General features: G+C 51.3%; 7 protein-coding genes across 7 annotated transcripts; 3 read left to right on the top strand and 4 right to left on the bottom strand.

Annotated features, from left to right (window-relative positions):
- Positions 1 to 13: 13 nt before the first annotated feature.
- Positions 14 to 2,146, bottom strand: LRP88_14130 (uncharacterized protein; the record flags this gene model as incomplete). The annotated part of the gene is made up of 2 exons (XM_083250480.1): positions 14 to 1,919; positions 1,980 to 2,146. 2 exons carry the CDS (start codon positions 2,144 to 2,146, stop codon positions 14 to 16), a joined length of 2,073 nt encoding a protein of 690 aa, XP_083094814.1.
- A 1,302-nt stretch (positions 2,147 to 3,448) lies between these two features.
- On the top strand, positions 3,449 to 4,673 carry LRP88_14129 (uncharacterized protein; the record flags this gene model as incomplete). Its single annotated transcript, XM_083250479.1, has 2 exons — positions 3,449 to 3,685; positions 3,891 to 4,673. The coding sequence occupies 2 exons, from the start codon at positions 3,449 to 3,451 to the stop codon at positions 4,671 to 4,673; spliced, it is 1,020 nt and encodes a 339-aa protein (XP_083094813.1).
- Positions 4,674 to 5,843: 1,170 nt separating this feature from the next.
- On the top strand, positions 5,844 to 7,004 carry LRP88_14128 (uncharacterized protein; the record flags this gene model as incomplete). The annotated part of the gene is made up of 1 exon (XM_083250478.1): positions 5,844 to 7,004. The coding sequence occupies one exon, from the start codon at positions 5,844 to 5,846 to the stop codon at positions 7,002 to 7,004; it is 1,161 nt and encodes a 386-aa protein (XP_083094812.1).
- A 248-nt stretch (positions 7,005 to 7,252) lies between these two features.
- On the bottom strand, positions 7,253 to 7,872 carry LRP88_14127 (uncharacterized protein; the record flags this gene model as incomplete). Its single annotated transcript, XM_083250477.1, has 2 exons — positions 7,253 to 7,809; positions 7,863 to 7,872. 2 exons carry the CDS (start codon positions 7,870 to 7,872, stop codon positions 7,253 to 7,255), a joined length of 567 nt encoding a protein of 188 aa, XP_083094811.1.
- A 411-nt stretch (positions 7,873 to 8,283) lies between these two features.
- Positions 8,284 to 10,227, bottom strand: LRP88_14126 (Alpha/Beta hydrolase protein; the record flags this gene model as incomplete). Its single annotated transcript, XM_083250476.1, has 3 exons — positions 8,284 to 9,914; positions 10,097 to 10,110; positions 10,223 to 10,227. 3 exons carry the CDS (start codon positions 10,225 to 10,227, stop codon positions 8,284 to 8,286), a joined length of 1,650 nt encoding a protein of 549 aa, XP_083094810.1.
- An 872-nt stretch (positions 10,228 to 11,099) lies between these two features.
- LRP88_14125 (sugar porter family MFS transporter) lies at positions 11,100 to 12,713 on the bottom strand (the record flags this gene model as incomplete). The annotated part of the gene is made up of 3 exons (XM_083250475.1): positions 11,100 to 11,359; positions 11,414 to 12,066; positions 12,121 to 12,713. 3 exons carry the CDS (start codon positions 12,711 to 12,713, stop codon positions 11,100 to 11,102), a joined length of 1,506 nt encoding a protein of 501 aa, XP_083094809.1.
- Positions 12,714 to 13,628: 915 nt separating this feature from the next.
- Positions 13,629 to 15,370, top strand: LRP88_14124 (glycoside hydrolase superfamily; the record flags this gene model as incomplete). Its single annotated transcript, XM_083250474.1, has 2 exons — positions 13,629 to 13,932; positions 14,010 to 15,370. 2 exons carry the CDS (start codon positions 13,629 to 13,631, stop codon positions 15,368 to 15,370), a joined length of 1,665 nt encoding a protein of 554 aa, XP_083094808.1.
- Positions 15,371 to 17,702: the final 2,332 nt, after the last annotated feature.

Here is a 17,702-nt window from a genome sequence, read left to right as displayed (position 1 = left end):
TGGATCGGCAGAGCTAGTTGCTCTTAGCGCCTTGAGTTGAAAAAAAATCAGGGTCCGGGCAGGTTGGAATAGGTCCCATATCGACGAGGTCCTTGAACCGTTCATAAAGCGGCTCTGGCACTAGTGGAAGTTGACCGATTGGTTCGAACGTGAATAGGTCGGAACATTCTTCGAGGATAGCAGAAACCGGGTCGTTGGTCGATGATAGTTCATTGTAACGCACTATGCCAGGGAAGTTGTCGATCCAGTTTGGAGTGCTGCCTCGCTGCACGAGGTCGTTTATGGGAATCGGTCGATCGAGCTCGGTAAACTTGGCAAAAGAGTAGGCAGGCGAAAGGGCGCCAAGTCGCCTGTTTCGAAAATCTTCGGTTTCGGCCCTCGATTTGGCCTTGTGCTCGAGGTTGCCGCGAAAGTCCGCATCGTACCAGCCCAAGTCCCGCTTCACCTGGTCATGAGCGGCGCAGAGCTGATCCTTGTCCTCTCTATCGGCCCACCATCCATCGATCTTCGCCTCACCAGCGACGAGCTTCGCAGCCGCCGACTTCTTGACATGCGTCAGCAGGGTCTTGATGCTCCCGTGCCACGGGATGGTGATGCCCGGCGGCGCGATGGTGACACAAATCTCGCATCGAGGACCTCTGAGATCCTCCTCCCTGGCTATCTTCTGTGCTCGACGAATGAACCTCTTGAGGCCAGAATGGAACTCTCCATCCATATCTCGTGGAAGCTTGCTTGGAACCCATAGCTTGGCCTTGGTTTCGGCATCAACGGTGGCGTCTTCCTGACAGCGCGGGCAGAGGACCATCGACCCCTGATTCTGCTTCTGCTTCGTTCCGAACTGAGATTCATCGGTGCCCACCGCGAGCCAGACTTCCATGGTGGCACGAGCTGCCGTGGCGTAATCGACCTTGGAGAGCTCCTCGGAGATGTCGTTGGTGTTATCTGAGAGCTCGTCGGGGTATGCGTTGACCGCCTCGCCGCGGTCAATCTGGTCTCGAAACTGGTCCTCGGCGTCCTCTTCAGGCAAGGGATCTTCATCTTCGGGGAATTCATGTTCCAAATCGATGCCGACGTTGTTCAATGCCCTATCGCCCTCGTCAGTGCTTTCATCAGGCTCCATTGTGGTGTATTGTTTTGCTCGGTCGAGGACGCGGCGGTTGAACTCTCCGCCCAAGGACTGGAGATCTTTGGCCATGAGTTCACTCTCGTCGATCGAGATTCGTCGGCGCTGCTCGTCTGCGAGATCCTTCATGACCGACCGAAGCGCAGCGCGTCGAAGGACTCGATCTCGGTTTCTCTGAGTCTTCCTATCCCCATCGTGAGGATATTCATCGTCAATCTCGCGGAGCTCTCGGAACAAGACGTTGAGCATCGGGGAGACGCGGCGCATCTGCTCATTGTTCAGCCTAGAGAAGGCGAGGCTCCCGTCGAGGGGACGGTTGTCTGCGTCATCGCCCGCGGCGTCACCGATGGCGAGGGAGGTAAGATCGAGCAGCATGGTTCGATCGGCGGTGTAGTATTTCTCCATTACAATGGAGTCAGGATCATGTGCCATCATTGCCCGGGTTTTCTCTGCTCCCACCCTGCTCAGCAAGTCCTGGGCGGTATTGCGTCGAATGCTATAAAAGGTGATCGACTCGGTGAGGCCTGTCTTCGTTCCTCGAAGTTTAAGGTAGTCGGTCAAGGCCCCCGCTGGCATCGGCTCGTTCTCCTTGACTGACATCCCGCGAGGCGCGCCTTTGAGGAGAACAGGCTTGTCCTTGAATTCATCCTTGATGATGATGTCTCTCTCTCGCCCTTTGAAGAGCTCATCGATGGTATTGATGCCCGAGAGAACACCCCGGCGCAAGGCGATCGTTAGGATCCGGTGAGGCGCCGACAACTCGAAGGTCATCTGGCCCTTTGGGCTGTGGAGGGATCTGAAAAGAAACTGTTAGCCCGATTATCGATATCGCTCGAGGGGGAATAGTCTCACTCACAGGATTAGTGTCTTGTCGTCGGCCTCTTTCTCTGGGTCAACCGAGTTCGTCTTCAGGTTTCTGATCGTCATCTTCACGTAAAACATCCCTTCGACGTTGGTTCTCTGGATATCAAGATCTCCCCAGACAAGGTACGGGAGAGAACGGTCTCCCTGATGCTTGGGCATCGCGAGAGACCCAGGCCGGACAGCTGCTACTCAACCGATTACCCAAGCCAGATGATGACACTCGGTGAATTCGATACAGGGCGTTTCTCGCATGTCGAAGTCCATCATCATTAGTACCTCCCAGGTCCCCGCACGACTGCGATTTGGCCGGGTTGCTCGATGACTGCGGATTTTGACTTCTTTTTGTAGTAGACGCATTATCTCGGTCATTTTGCCATTGATCCAGCTGGATGATGGTGGCTCAATCTGTCGCTCTTGATACTTCCGATTCACCCAAAAATGCATGCTGCGGCGGTAGTGGGCAAGGACTCGGTAGCTAATGCAGTCGTATTCGTTCGATTGAGGGACGCATTTCTTGAGCGCGTAAACGAGGAATCGACGCAATTGCGAGGACAGTTGTCCAAAAGGCCCCCCGCCGTTGCTTGGTGATGGAGATGGAAAGCAGACTTCATCGATGTCGTCAGTCTCCGAGGGACAAAGAGCGACTTTGGCCCAATTTTGATAGAGCTCCAAGTGAGAGTCCTGTTGTAGCTGAGTTTTCAAAGACAGATGTCGAAATCCTTGGGCGATGTCATCGAGCCGCTTGGACTCCTGGTCGAGGACAAACAACTCAGATCCCTCAGCACTTGGGTCAACGCCTTCAACCCGACGAAGGAAATCTTTGAACTGCTCGCTCTTGCGGCCGATCCTGCGCACCATCGTCAATGGTCGGTGGAAATGTGAATGATGGGAGGGAAGGGGGTGTTAGGCTTGGGTGATGATGCTTGGGTGATGATGGTGATTCACGGTGGGCTCGAAGCAAGGTGTTTCAGGGCCAGAAGTGAGCTATTCGACCGTGAGAGTGAAAGATGAGAATGTAAACACGGTGGTTGATGTTGATTGATCTTTGTTATGGCCATGACGGGAAAAAAGCGTTGCCAGTGCCTGACACTGCCTGACACTGCCAGGCACTGCCAACATCACCAACCGGGCTCAGGGCCGCCTCCAATACTACCAACGCTTTGTGTGTTTGTTTCTACTCTCTTCTTTTTCCTTCCCTTTCCCTTCTGCCTTTTCTCTTCTTCCTTTCCCCTTCACCAGAGCGGTTCTGCCTCATCGCTCTCCCCTCCACCCCACCTCGCATCATCATCGACAATCCTACTCTTCAATACCGATTACAGCCTTCATTTCATCGATTTGATCACCAAGGCACTTTCTTCGGCGCCTCGATACGCCGAGAGGTAATCCTGCGGCTCATTACCCATCTTCCCTCATCGTCGAGACTAACTCTTTCTCTATACAGCGCCCACTTCTCCATGCGCGATGGAATTCCCCGCTCTCAACACCAAGGGGCTTTCCCAGGTCGCCGTCGATCAAGAATCGTTGAAGAGAATCAAGGCACTGTGGGATGAACATTCCGCGAAATGGCCCGATGGTATTCAGCAAACTATCATCGAGAACCTCAAGCATGTTCGCTGGACCAAGAGTAATAGCACTCAGCCAAGCGGCCACCGCATCTGGAAGGATTTGGACTGGGACTTTGCCGTCTGGGTTCTCATGGTAGGCATTTATGGTAGACCAAAGCTTGGTACCATGAAGCATTCTCTGTGAGAAAAATTCCCGCCCATCAACTTCGACTTGATGGATGGGCCATCGCCGCCCCCAGAGCCTCCAGCGCCCGCGTCACGCACGACGCAGTTCGCCCAGGTGAGCCAGCCTCGACGATCGAAAATCCCATGTTGAAGAAGCTAATCAATCATCCAAGACCAACCAGCCTCTAAAGAAGCGCCGCGTCGCCAGCGCCGTACCTGATAACCGACGCACTGCCAGTACTACTCAGGCACCTCCCACCGATCATCAACGCCAAGATCTTCAAGATAACATCGACATTACAGACGATGATAGTCTCACTGGGGAAGATAGCCACCACGGCCAGGCTCAAGCTGGAGGTGAGGGTGCTGTCGGCCATGGCCCCGTAGCCCCTCCGGCGCAGGTCGAACGTCATCGCCCAAGGTTCAAGATCTCTCGAGGCAATGTATTGACGCGTGAAAACGCTCAACGGGCACGTTCGAATTCCCGTGGAGCCAACAGAGGAGAGCAGTCGGCTGTTCAACAACCCCCAGTGCATCATCAGCCAGTCTATCAAGCGTCCTCCTTCGACGAGCCCTTCCGACTGCCACCGACGCATGCCCAAGGAGTTGGTAGTATCGAACAGCCGGTCTATCATCAATCCTCGGTGCATAGCCAAGCCCAAGCGAGCTTCTTTGATGGTGCTCCTCGTTCCATTCCTTCGACTAGCACCGGCGCCCATAGCCTCCCTTCCCAATCCCAGGCACTGCCTCAGCGAAGCGACAGCTACCATCATGGCTCTGACCACCAATTTGATCAATCTTTATCCCCGTATTCGACGAAAGCCAACCCGATGAACGTGAATGCCATGATCAACCAACCCGACCAGAGCGTATATGATCTTCCCTCCTCATCCTCGCTTCGATCTCAGTCTCATCAGTCTAGCCCACTGGCTTCGCACACATACTGGATTGACTGATTCTGGCTGGTCCCCAGCATCATCAAGGCGAGGATTATCCATCCTCAGAGAAGTCGGTGGTCGATGTGCTTGCGTGAGCGCGATGATGGTGCGTTGATAATGAGAGGATGAGGTTTGTGCCCTCGTTCATCTTTGTGGTCAAGGTGAAAGGAAGAAATACCTAAACAGAAGCAAGTGGAATCTCGAAGAATAACGCACCGACCGATGGCGTCGGCGGTTCATGGGCGTTGATGATTGTCAGTGTTGACAGCTGATTGACAGCTCGTTAACAGCTAGCTGACAGCTGGTTGACAGCTGGTTGACAGCTGGTTGATAGCTGCTTAATATCGAGTAAAAAATATAATTAATAAATAATAAATAATTAAAAGAATTTTTAAATAATATTTAATAATAAGCTTATATACTAACTACTATACTACGGAAGATAATAGTTGTGAGTAACTAAATCCTCCCCCCCCTTTTTCACGCCCCAACCCCAACCCCAAACACTATATAATATATAATATTATTATTTAATATTATTACTCTTTCTGGTTCAATTCACAGCGGGAGAGATCGCCACAAGCGTTACGCTTGAGTTCCTTTTTTTTTTTTTTTTTTGCAGTTTTCTTGGTTGGCGTGGAGTTGTCAACGGACGTCTCTTCGGCTCCCCTGAGCAACCCTTGCCACTCATATTTCTTTTTACTCTATGTTCTATTTAGGCCATTATCATCTCAACGCAAACTGATCCAATAAACCAGTCGTTATCGTGATAAAACGGCGGAAAACACCATGAAGCGGATCTCCATGCTCAATGTGGTAAGCCTCGACTTCTCCGGGCGGGGACGGGACATTCCGATCAGATGACCTCCTGGGTGTCAATAACAGTGGGGACGGGGTTTTATCCCATCGCCTTGGGCTTATCTTTACCCCGCAAACTGCTTCGTGATGCGTTCCACACGGAAACGCGGAGAATTACAATGATAGAGTTGGTGGAAGCGGATTGGCTCCGATTGGAGTTGAACCTCTGAGTTCCGGTTTGGATAGCGACTACAAATGAGAACCAAAGTCCATGTTTAACCTTCCAGTTCTTCATCATCTGTCTTCGTTGTCTTATATCATCCATCTTAGATACCCCCGACTCATACACATACATCCTCTTTACTCATCAACTCAACTACCGCATCAACAATGGAACGGTTCGATGTAGCTGTTGTTGGCCTGGGCGCTCTGGGAAGTGCGGTAGCATACCACGCTTCCCTCAAAGGCGCCAAGGTCATTGGTTTCGAGCAATTCGAGTTTGGCCACGTTCGTGGAGCTTCCAGTGATACTTCTCGTATCGTCAGGACTTCATACGGAGAGCCCGAGTACGTGGCACTCGCTCGATCCGCTTACAAGGACTGGGCCGACCTTGAGCAAAGAACTGGCCAGGAGCTGTTGACCATCACTGGCGGCATCATCTTCTTTCCCCCAAATACTGGCCACAAGATGTTCTCAATCGAGGGATACACAAAGAGTCTCGACCTTAACGGGGTTCCTTATGAGCTTCTCTCTGCTCAAGAAACGAACAAGCGCTGGCCTCAGTTCAAAGTCCCCGAAAACGTCCAGGCTGTGTACACAGCCGACTCTGGTATCGCCCACGCCTCAAAGTCAGTCTCGGCCATGCAGTTTCTGGCTCGCCAACATGGCGCCGTTCTCAAGGAGAAGACTCCAGTTGACCGTGTCACACCTGATGGCGCTGGTACTGGTGTTGTTATTGAGACGCCTAAAGGCAAATTCCATGCCAAGAAGGTTATCCTCGCAACTGATGCCTGGACCAACAAGCTCCTGAAGCACCTTAAGGCCGAGATTCCTCTTGATGTTATGCAGGAGCAGGTGACCTACTTCAGACCAAAGGATTCAGATCTGCGAAACTTTGAGCAAGACAAGTTCCCCGTCTGGATCTGGGGCGGAATTCCCAGTTTCTACGGATTCCCCAGCTACGGCGAGCCAACTATCAAGGCTGGCCGGGATACTTCATACAACCGCATGACACCCGAGGAACGCACCTACATCCCCTCTCCAGAGCTGTCCAAGGAGCTTCAAGACTTTATGAGCAACACAATACCTGGCAAGGGTGAGCCCATGCGTACGGTGACCTGCCAGTACACCATCACACCAGACCGTCAGTTTATCATCAGCCCGTTGGAGAATCACAAGGATGTCATTGTGGCCTTGGGTGCTGCGCATGGATTCAAGTTTGCGCCTGCAATTGGTCGTGCTGCTGCTGAACTGGCGATCGATGGAAAGTCTACGAATGACCTGTCTCTCTTTGGGATTCCCAAGGTGGCTGCGCCTAGCAGCAAGCTGTAGAGATAGAGTAGAAACATATGAGGAGGAGATCCAATCGAGCGATCAGCGTATTAAAAAGCAGCCAAATAAAAACAGATTGAAACAACTCCTTCTACCATTGTGTTATGATGTGCCAATCTTGTGAATAAGGACCTGTGTGAATAAGAGGAAGAGTGCCCAGCCGATGAACAACCCAAAAGAATTGAGGAGAAACAGTGCAAGAATCATAACAAGAGATTTTAGGCAGCATCCAAAGGACTATCCTAATTTCATGCGCCTTGCGTCTCACGATAAGCAGGTGGCAGGATGTTTTCGAGAGCCGCCTTGATTTGCAACGCTAGAGTTCGTGAATGCCAGCGATGGTGCTGAGTAGCTCCTCCCATGACCCAATAGTTTCCAAGGCGTAGAAGGCGCTTCCACATTCCACGGATCTTGCCCTCTGACTTGAGGCCCCATGTGACGTCGAGGCGAGATGCAATGTCCCTTGGACCGAGCAGATTCTTGTCCTCATCAAGGTCTTCAGGGGTGGTAGACACGCCGTGGCCTCCGAGGATCTCTTCTGTAACGGTTCGTACGTCTTGATCTGCGAATCCTGTGCACCAGACAATAGCATCTGCTTCTAGAATGCTATTGTCTGAAAAGTGAAGACCAGTTGTGGCGAAAACAACGGGCTGAACCCCGGCCTTGATGCCAACCTTTTTATCCACGATGAGCGAGATAAGGCCTAAGGTGTCCGGAGGAAGGATTGGGATTGGGCGCTCGGCTATGATTGTACGCAGGTCTGCCACTGGAGGGTATTCATCGCGCGGAGAGATGAAGTCGTTGTCTGGAAACGGCGGGTCAGCTTTGCTGGAAGGACGAGGTTAGTTTCGAGCATACAGGTAGCCATTGCTAAAACTATTTAAACGAGATGCTGAAAAGGCTCAACTCAAAAGAGACACAACGCAACCATGCAGTATTTCTATTAACCCTGTCAGCACCAGTAGCTCTACTTGCACATGACACATTCTTGGCGGGATCAGCACAAACTTCGGGTCCCGAGCTCCTTTGTAAGACACAGTACGTAATTTGACTCGAGAAGTAGTGACATAGTTGTCCTGGGTCGTGCAAACCAGAAATATACCTTGTAAATGACAGAGCAACATAACAGATGCTGTTCAGGTCTGGCATACACTTGACATGCAATGTGACCTTGGTTTGTTCTATCAGGCTCTTTTCTCAAAAGGCAACGAGACGCAGGGCGATACATATTAACACATCAATTCTTGTATTTTTAGACTCTTCGTATAGGCCAGCCTCTTCATCGTCCCTCCTCCAGGCCAGTCTTCCACAGTTTCTTGTGCAAATACTCGAGCTGCTCCGTCCGATAAGTATCATCCTCCACATGTACCAAAGAAGTGTCATTAATATGGAACACAAGGTTCTTTCCCCCCTCCTCCTCGTACACTGGCCACTTTTCACCCTGCATCCCCTCAAAGTTGGGATCCAGGTTTGCCGCAAAGCTGATCCATTTTCTCGAGATCGAGACCGCCAAGGCACTGAAGGAGCCGGGAAGTGGTTCTGTGGCGTTCAGTTGAGCTAGGCGTTCGGTGTTGCGGAAGACAAAGGGGAGGTCGACTGAGTGGCCTGCTCCTTGGACTGGATTGCGATCTCCAGACACAACGTCGAAGCGGTAGCTGTATGCAGAAAGGTTTGCGGCAGCCCAAGTCTTGACCCAGGCTCTCCTTGGTGCATGCATAGCTCTATCTCCGCCAAAAGCCAATGCACGCTTCCATTGAGCACCATAAGATGCCAACTCGCCTGTTGGACGTCCTTCAAAGGTAGCAGGGAGACCGACACGGGGAATGTCCGGGTACAAAGCCGAGATGGCCTCAATGGTACTGTTGCTCGCTCCTTCTTTGCGCAGATAAGCTTCCCACTCGGTTGTCGTGTTGATTCCCTTTTGCGCAAAGAAATCACCGTCGTCTGTTGCGGCACCGTTGATGACAGGCACGTGGGCAAACTTTCCTTGTCGAACCAGCTCAGAGCGGTCATCTTGGATAAAGTCCCCGTCGACGATATCGAGATAGACCGGGAACGTGATATTTCCAATCTTCTCAGCCAGCTCAAGAGAGGGAACCTCTCGGAGGCACTGTAGGGAATCCTTGGCCGATCCACATCTCGTCAATTTGAGAAGTTGAGCATATCCCTTGTCCCAGTCAAGAGCATTTTTGACAATCTCCTCACGGAAGGCTGTGTGAAATCCTGTGGCACTCTCAAGGATGGCTGCCCTGAATAGGCCATCATCCCTGCCACCATAGCCTGTCAATTGTGACGCAACACCACGGGCACCTCCACTCTGGCCCCAAATGGTCACCTTGTCAGGGTCACCGCCAAATGCTGCGATGTTCTCCTGAATCCACTGCAAAGCGAGTCTTTGATCTCGGAAGCCGTTGTTTCCCTCTCCCGCCTCCTTGATTGCCTTGCTCCATAGATATCCCCAGGCAGCTAAGCGGTAGTTGATGGACACGGCGACGATTGGTGATCCCATTTTGACAGACTCGTCAACAAGGTACGTGAGGTTATTGCCAGGATCACCGCTGAAGCCCCCAACAAGACCACCGCCGTGGATCCAGACAAGCACAGGAAGCTTCTCATCAGCGACTCCTGAGGGACGGATGACGTTCAGGTGAAGACAATCGTCAGAGCCTCCTGTGAGTGGTCCTGTTGGATAACCATATTGGTAACATTTGGACTGATACTCCGTTGCATTACGGAGCCCATCCCAGGTTGTGTTTAGGGAGTGGGGATGTCTGAAGCGTAGATCTTTGAGGGGTGGTTGCGCGTATGGCATGCCTAGGAAGTAATCCTGGTTGTAGGCAGAGTTGTGAATGCCATAGTAGGAGCCATTCCGAAGTGTGACAACAGGAGTGTCCGCACCACTCGGGGCTGCTGAAACAAGTCCCGGTAAGGTGGTAGCAGCCAGGGCCAGGGCAAGAGAATGACCCAACATTGTGGAGGCTATATCAAACAATAGATAAGAGTTTGTTTCGAAACGCCTTGGCGCATATCTCGATAACGACGAACTCGGCGGCCAAACCGAAGCTTTAATACACTTGAATCAAGTAGATCACCTTTCCAAAGCGGCCTTCGGCGCCGAAGCCATCGTCAAACGGTCCGCGACGCCGAACCCGAAAAGCGCACTATCCCCCGCATTCCCCGCGCATCTCCCCAGTTTAGAGTTCTGTTAGATAGCGTACGGCATATTCGATCAGAACGATATGAAACAACACGATGTGGAGCCAAAAGTGATGATGTTATTGCTTGATCTTCCTCCCGGCCCCTCTCGAGAGAAGAGGGGGTTTTCTAGTCATCTGACTAAGGCTAGGATATCTGTGTACCAGGGGTTTATGCAAATTCGGGGCAGATGCCGCCACATGAGGGGTCGATCCAACAAGTTCTTATTCCTTGCATATTTGGCACGAGGCAGTTGAACTTGCAGGCTAAATGGGCGCTTTTCCTGGTTCATCGGGCCATGGTTATGGCGAAGTGTCGCCGAGGAAACACCTGACGATCTTCATGTCCGTCTTTTCCGCTGATCGACTTGTTACTTGCCGTTCCAAGTTGCCGCGGTCTTGGATGCCCCTCGGTTACAAAACGATTCTCTTCTGTCTCTTCCAAGGCCGATCCCAAATCACCCTCGACGTTCCTGCTCCTCGAGCATTCTCTATAACCCTTCGGCAGGAGAACAAGAACAACAGGGCCAGTAGCTCGCCAAGTTTAGGCCAACGCCCTGAGTAGCTTCCTAATTTCATATGAGTTCAATGACTTTCAGAAAAGGCGGTCAGGTTAGATATACCTCGCGCGAAATAGCCCCCAGCGCTTTGCCTTGCCTATTTCAGACCATGGATGCGTGACTTAGAGTGCCCCATATTAGCAAAACGAAGTATCAAGAAATCAATAAGCTCATGACATTATCACTTGAGTATTCACACCATGGACTACGCTCTGAGTCCATTTGTGCCAAGATTTGCAACATCAGTCTCTTGTTATAATCGAACCATCCCCATCTTCATATAGTAGGCCTAATAAGTCACTCTGTACCTACGATCATCCATATCCAGAAATCAGGATACCTCAGTTCTCTCTCTTCTCCGCCTCGTGCGCCACCTCGGTCTTATCAACATGGCTCTCGACATCGTTCGTGGTACCGCCATAAGAAGTACTCTTGCCAATAACAATCCAACTCTTGCTTGAAAAGATTTCGTTCATCTGCTCGAGGGGTCTGCGGGCTGTCTCGGGGAGGAATACCCAGAAGAACAGGGCGTTGGTGACGTTGCAGACAACAAAGAGGAAGTAAAACCTATAGCCGATTGATTCCATAGCCTTGGGGGTAACTTGTCCCTGGAGAAGGTCAACGATCCATGCACTTTGAATGTGATACTGATTACTTACAATCATGGTGTTGAACGCAAAAGAGGCCATCGTGGCGATACTGACACCCTTGGCACGAGTGTTGGTATCAAACACCTCAGCTGGGATGATCCAACTGAGCGGACCGCAAGTGGATGAGAAGGAGAAGTTGTATAGCCAGGTAATGACGATGAACCCCCACTGTGCGCTCAAGTTGCTGGAAGTTCCCGGAGGAAACAGGGCAAGAAGAATAGACGCAATGATGAAGGTCACAGAGTTGAACAAGTTGCCTCCGATTAGAGGCCATCGACGTCCGGTGCGATCAATCAGCAGCATAGCACAGACCTGGGCGACAATAGCCAATCCATTGCTGATACCTTGGTACTTGAGTGTATCGTCCGTAGCAATGCCGATCTGCTTAAAGATGGTGGGAGAATAATATTGGATTGCCGAGACGCCTGTCATCTGGACAGAAGCCTGGATGGCGCAGCAGAGGAAGAGACGACGGAAAGCACTTCGTGACTTGAACAGTTCCTTGTACGACTTGGCTGCGTGTTGATGCTCATATTGGATGGAGTTTCTGATTTCGCCGTATTCGGCCATGACAAAGGGATCCTCGACGTTGCCGTTCGCATGTAGTCTTGCAAGTGTGTGGAGGGTTTCTTCATCCTTGCCCTTGTCGGCAAGCCATCTACATATCGGTTAGTTACTTTGGCGATCATGAGATCTTCATAAACCCAAATACCTAGGACTCTCGGGAAACAAGTAGGTTAGTGCCGCAAGGAATATCGCAGGAACATTCTGGATGGCCAGAGGAACCCGCCACTGGGCACTGGAAGAACCGAGATCGACGAAGCAAGCCCATCCGACCCATGTTGCGATGAAAGCTCCAACGCCAATCATGAGCTGTTGCAGAGCCGTGATACGGCCTCGAATATGTGGATGTGCGAGTTCGGCCTGGTAAAGAGGAACGATCATGCAGAGAACTCCAACTCCCAAACCGGAGATGAACCGGCCAGTCCATAGGAAGTGAATGTTCCGAGCTCCGGTTTGGAGACCTCCACCAAGAAGAAATACGACGGCACCGGCAACAATTGTTCCTCGTCGACCGATGCGATCACCAAGGGTACCTCCAGCGCCTGCTCCGAAGAAGGCACCAGCCGTGAACATGCTAACGACAAGACCCTCTTCCGATGTGTTGGGGTCAAATTGGGATTTGAAAGTCTCGGAGGCGACGACGGCAGCTATGACACCGAGATCATAGCCAAAGAGAAAAGCTCCCAGCGAGGCGAATACGCCCACGAGGAGCTGGTAGGACCTTGGGGCCAGAGACGGCATGTCTCGAGAGTAAACAAGCAGGCGATCAAGAATTGAGGAGTTTGTAATTGCATGTGAAGTTTAGAGCTTGGCTCAAGGTCGCATTTTGTTCTTTTATAGCTGAACTTGGCATCCAGGTCTTCTCCAATGTTCAATCGCGTCGTATGATCCACGTTCAAATAAACAAGAACACGAGGGGAAGTCCGGGGATGAGGAGCAGGTCCGGGTTAAGAGCCACTCAGATTTGTTCATTTCCGGATCCGGAGCCACCCCGCAGTCTGGAGACAACCTGGGGTTGAGATGAGCTCGGCTTGAGGGTGTGCAACTCCAAGCGCACCATGGACGGCTACCAGTTTCTCCATAAGTACTCTTGGCTGGGATAGCAATTGCTTCCGCTTGAGCCTCTTGGCAGGCTGTCGGTTGCCGGGGACTGAGCAGTCTCTCTTGCGCATGTTGCCAATCATGCCAACCCATCTGCGGGTCGAAGCTGTTGATGCGGCTTATCATCCAATCAGATGGCTTCATTCCCGGCCTTGCAGGAATGATTTTACGGAACCAACTGTGATTATTCGGCTTTGAAGTCTCATGACAGATCGATTGCGGGATGTTAGTGGTGCGGATATGCAGCTTTCGTCATATCTCCTCTTTCGTGTCATTCAGCTTGCTAATACTGCATCAACCACGTTATCCACTGTTGTTCGGAATTGGTTTCATGATGGCCAATGACAACAAATGAATCCCGACATCATGCACAGCTCCCCATGCCTGCTTTGACGATCCTTGACCGGTGAGACCAGCACATTAAGACACGTCATGGCGCAGAACCCTTATGAGACCCATGCCATTGTTTTAAAGAACAAGTCCCCTCATTTCTCCTTTCACGGACTCTAGACTCTACGCTTCTCGACATATTCAAACTCAACCGCACCAATGACGATGGTGCAAATTCCTCACCTCGTCGCCACAAAGGCGTCGAAACAGCTTGTCGTGAAGGGCAAGCCGTTCTTGATGCGGGCGGCTGAGCTGCAAAACTCGTCCATGACGAGCGCCGAGTACATGGATACGGTGTGGCAGAAGTTGGCCGACATGAACATCAACACCATCTTGGGTTGTGTGACTTGGGAAATGATTGAGCCAGTCGAAGGGACTTTTGACTTTGAAGAGCTGGACAAGGTGATTCTGGGTGCCAGGAAGCACGGGTTACACCTGGTTCTACTGTGGTTTGGCTCGTTCAAGAACGGTACGCAATCTAGGCATTCTTGTCGCAAGATACTCAGTGCTGACAATAGTTCCCAGGTCTATCAACTTATGTTCCAGGTTGGGTCAAAACAAACCCTAAACGGTTCCCTCGAGCAAAACTACGAAAGGCAGGCGGCGTCCTCCAAACAGGAGACGTGCTATCGATTTTCCACAACGAAGCCCCCGAGGCCGACGGAAAGGCCTTCCAGAAGCTGATGGCGCATATTAAGGAGATAGACGAGGCTCATTCCACTGTTCTGATGGTTCAGGTTGAGAACGAGACGGGCCTTTTGGGTGATTCTCGAGACGGCAGCGATGCTGCCAACGAGAAGTTCTCTGAGCCTGTGCCTGATGAGTTGGTCGAATTTCTAACCAAGGACTGGGATAATCTCCGCCCAGATCTCAAGAAGAGTCTTTCCGCCTTCAAAAGTCGCGCAGCCAATACTAAGAACTCTGACTGGGAGACAGTCTTTGGAAAGAGCTCACAGACAGACGAGCTATTCATGGCTTACCACTATGCCAAGTACCTAAACCACGTCACCAGCATGGGCAAGGCGGTATACTCCATACCTTACTACACCAATGTCTGGCTCAACTACGCCGGGGAGGACTCGGACAACGACTTCCCCGTAATCGTCGGCGGTGGCGGAGCACCTGGTGAATATCCTTCTGGAGGAGGCACGAGCAATGTCCTCGATATCTGGCAGATATTCGCCCCAAACCTCGACTTTGTTGCACCAGACTGTTATTTGACCGACTATAACTCGACATGTGCCAAGTACCGCCACCGAAATCAACCACTCTTCATCCCAGAGCAGCGACGAGACGATTACGGGGTTCGAAGAATCTGGATCGCGTACGGCTCATATGCAGCCATGGGCGTCTCACCGTTCGGTATCGATACTCTCGAGGGAGGGGGAGTAACAGCGTGGACGAAGCACTATGGCTTACTCAAGTCTGTGTCTGCTGTTCTACTTGAATCACAGCGCCGGGGTGAGGACTCGGTGGGCTTCTGCTTTGACGAGCTGAATGAAGATGGTTCCGATCCAAGCAAAGCCATCATCCGTCAGTGGGGAGGCTTCGAAATCATCATCGAGAGATGTTTCGTCTTCGGAAAGCCTGGCACAGGCTCAGGCATAGTCATTCACAAGGGCAATGGCAAGTTTCTACTCATCGGCAAGGGCTTTCAGGTCAGGGCGCGCTCATCAAACCCAAAGGCAACTTTCACTGGGATCCTGAAGTTTAACGAGAAGACTGTTTCCGACGAAGAGGCTGGGACACTGAGAACTGTCAGAATGTTGAATGGTGACGAGACGAGGAGTGGCAGCTGCGTCATGATGCCCAACGAAGACCCGGATTATGGAGGATTCCCGATTTGTGTCACCATTCCGGCCAGGACTATGATTTCCGAGGTCGAGTTCTACGACATTGAGGATTAGCAGTAAAGTGAGTTAGTTGCTAAACTGATGAAGTAGAACATATAATTGCAAAACTTCAACAAGGTTCTTGAAAACTGGAATCAGCGATCGTGAAACATCACCTATGCAGATAACACGAGGATAAGCAAAAACTGACGGAGAACGGCCACACGTGTTAGAAGAAGAAGAATGACTTATGCATGACTATTAGAGTATGATTTCTACTAGAAACCTTTCTTCTACAAAATTAGTAGTGTTTGAGGAGAGTTTGAAGGGCAGTGCTCCTTCGATTTCTCGTTTCTATCTCGACCCATGTGTTCGGCCCGGATGTGTAGGGTAGATAGCCAATCTCCCCACACGGGGATGATGCCGATCACGGCTTACCAACCACTCACAAGCGGCCAAACCCGATCCCTGCCTCTCCATCTCCAGCTTTCCCTTCACCGAGGTTCCCGCAGACACTCCTCAGTTGAGTGTGGAGTATTGTCAATCATACATCTTTGTCTTGTGCCCTCTTATCTCAGCAGATCGAAGCATGAAACCACCCACGGCATGTAAGCAATGCCGGGAGGCAAAACGCCGGTGCATCCGCCGAGGTGCCGGCGAAGCTTGCGTAACCTGCGAGAAGAGACATGTGAGATGCGGGACTCGCGCAACAACTCGCGATTCTACCAACATCCTCCCAAAGCCGCCAAGACAAGCCCAACAGAGTCCGCCTCAAGAGTCTGTGTCATCACCGGCACCCGAGCTCACACCTTCGATGGCCCAGGAACTTGTCGAATATTACCTGGTCAAGATCCATGATCGACCCCACAGTATCTTCCATCTGCCCACCATACGAGATAATGTGCGTCAAGGCACTATCAATAGAGCGTTGCTGCTCGCTCTCTGCAGTATGGGCTGCAGATTCTCGGTTGATTATCGAGTCCAGAGTATGGAGCTATCGTTCCTTGATGAATCGAAGCGCCTACTTCAATCTGACTTGGAAAACATTTGCCTCGAGAATATTCAGACTTGCATACTCATTGCGAACCTATGCGTTAGTCATGGGAATCCTTCGTCAGAGGCTTTGTACTTTCGTACGTCATTCACCAAACTCACGCTTGTCGTCGCTAATAGCTTCTAGGCATTGGAAATAGCATGGCCCAGATCATGCGTCTCAATTCACCGACATCAACGGGCTCAATAGTAGAGCGTGAGATTGAAAGGAGGGTTTGGTGGTCACTGTTTATGGCTGACCGTTGGTGTTCTGCTGGAATCGGACTACCGCGTCAGATCAAGGACCTCGGCGGAAATATCGATCTGCCGATGGACGAGGGTGTCTTTCATTCCCTACCCCATCATCTGACCAGACATGAAGGCACCTGGAAGCCGGGGCTCTGGGCACACATGATCTCTCTTGTTCAGCACTTTGGCCCCATACAAGACCTCAACCGACAAAGTGCCCAGGGATGTTTCGATGGTTGGGAACTTGATCGTACAGCAGCTGAACTCTCCCAAAAGCTGGATCTCTGGGAAAAGATGCTTCCCGCCGATGCCAAGGAAACGGAGCAAAGCTTCCGCTTTCACCAAGCAAAGGGGACTGGAGGGCCGTTCGTCGGACTTCATCTCGGCTACCACCACTATTCAACGCTCCTCTATTTCCGGTATCTGGAAGCTAGAAACTCTCTGACTGAGCTTGGGAAGACTTGCGTCTCTCGCTGCAAGCATCATGCATCGGCTTACAGCGCACTTCTTCGCATGGCTCGAGAGAGTGAAGGTTGCGAGGCCGTGTACCCCACGGTTGGCCACATGGCTGTTGTGTCTTCTTCGGTTCTCTTACATACCTTATTATTCGGCAACGACAATGAACTGGAAAACGCTCGACGGGATCTCAACTCGAATTTTGCAGCTCTGATGGAGCTTAAGCAGTACTGGGCCAACACCAGTTCAATGGTAAGCATACCGATTCTAAACACCACCGCCGGATGCTAAATGTGACAGATTTCGAGACTGGTTACATTTCAGAATGTGTGCTTGTTATCAGCTGAGTACACACATCGGCTAGACGGCTGGATGGTGCGTTTCTTGATCGAGCACTCGCTTCCTTTGGCAGACAAGACTTTACAGACTGTGCCTTCCGGAATCGAAATGAACACGGATAGTCTGTCGATAAGAGCCCAGGAATTACAACAGCAAGGGAGATACACAAACTTTGAACTTTCTGAGCCAATGTCTTAGATACTCTCCCATCATCAACCCTACCTGAACAAGGTGCGTGAATAAACATGATCCTCCTGTAACCGAGCTCGGTTGGAATCCAAGTCAACCCGGACCATGCAGATTCACCATTGCCCCCATTCCTTAATACCCG

Source organism: Fusarium phalaenopsidis, assembly GCF_050370095.1.
Source record: "Fusarium phalaenopsidis strain FUZ10S chromosome Unknown contig_32332, whole genome shotgun sequence".
NCBI lineage: Eukaryota > Fungi > Ascomycota > Sordariomycetes > Hypocreales > Nectriaceae > Fusarium > Fusarium phalaenopsidis.
This window is presented reverse-complemented; position numbering and strand designations above follow the sequence as displayed.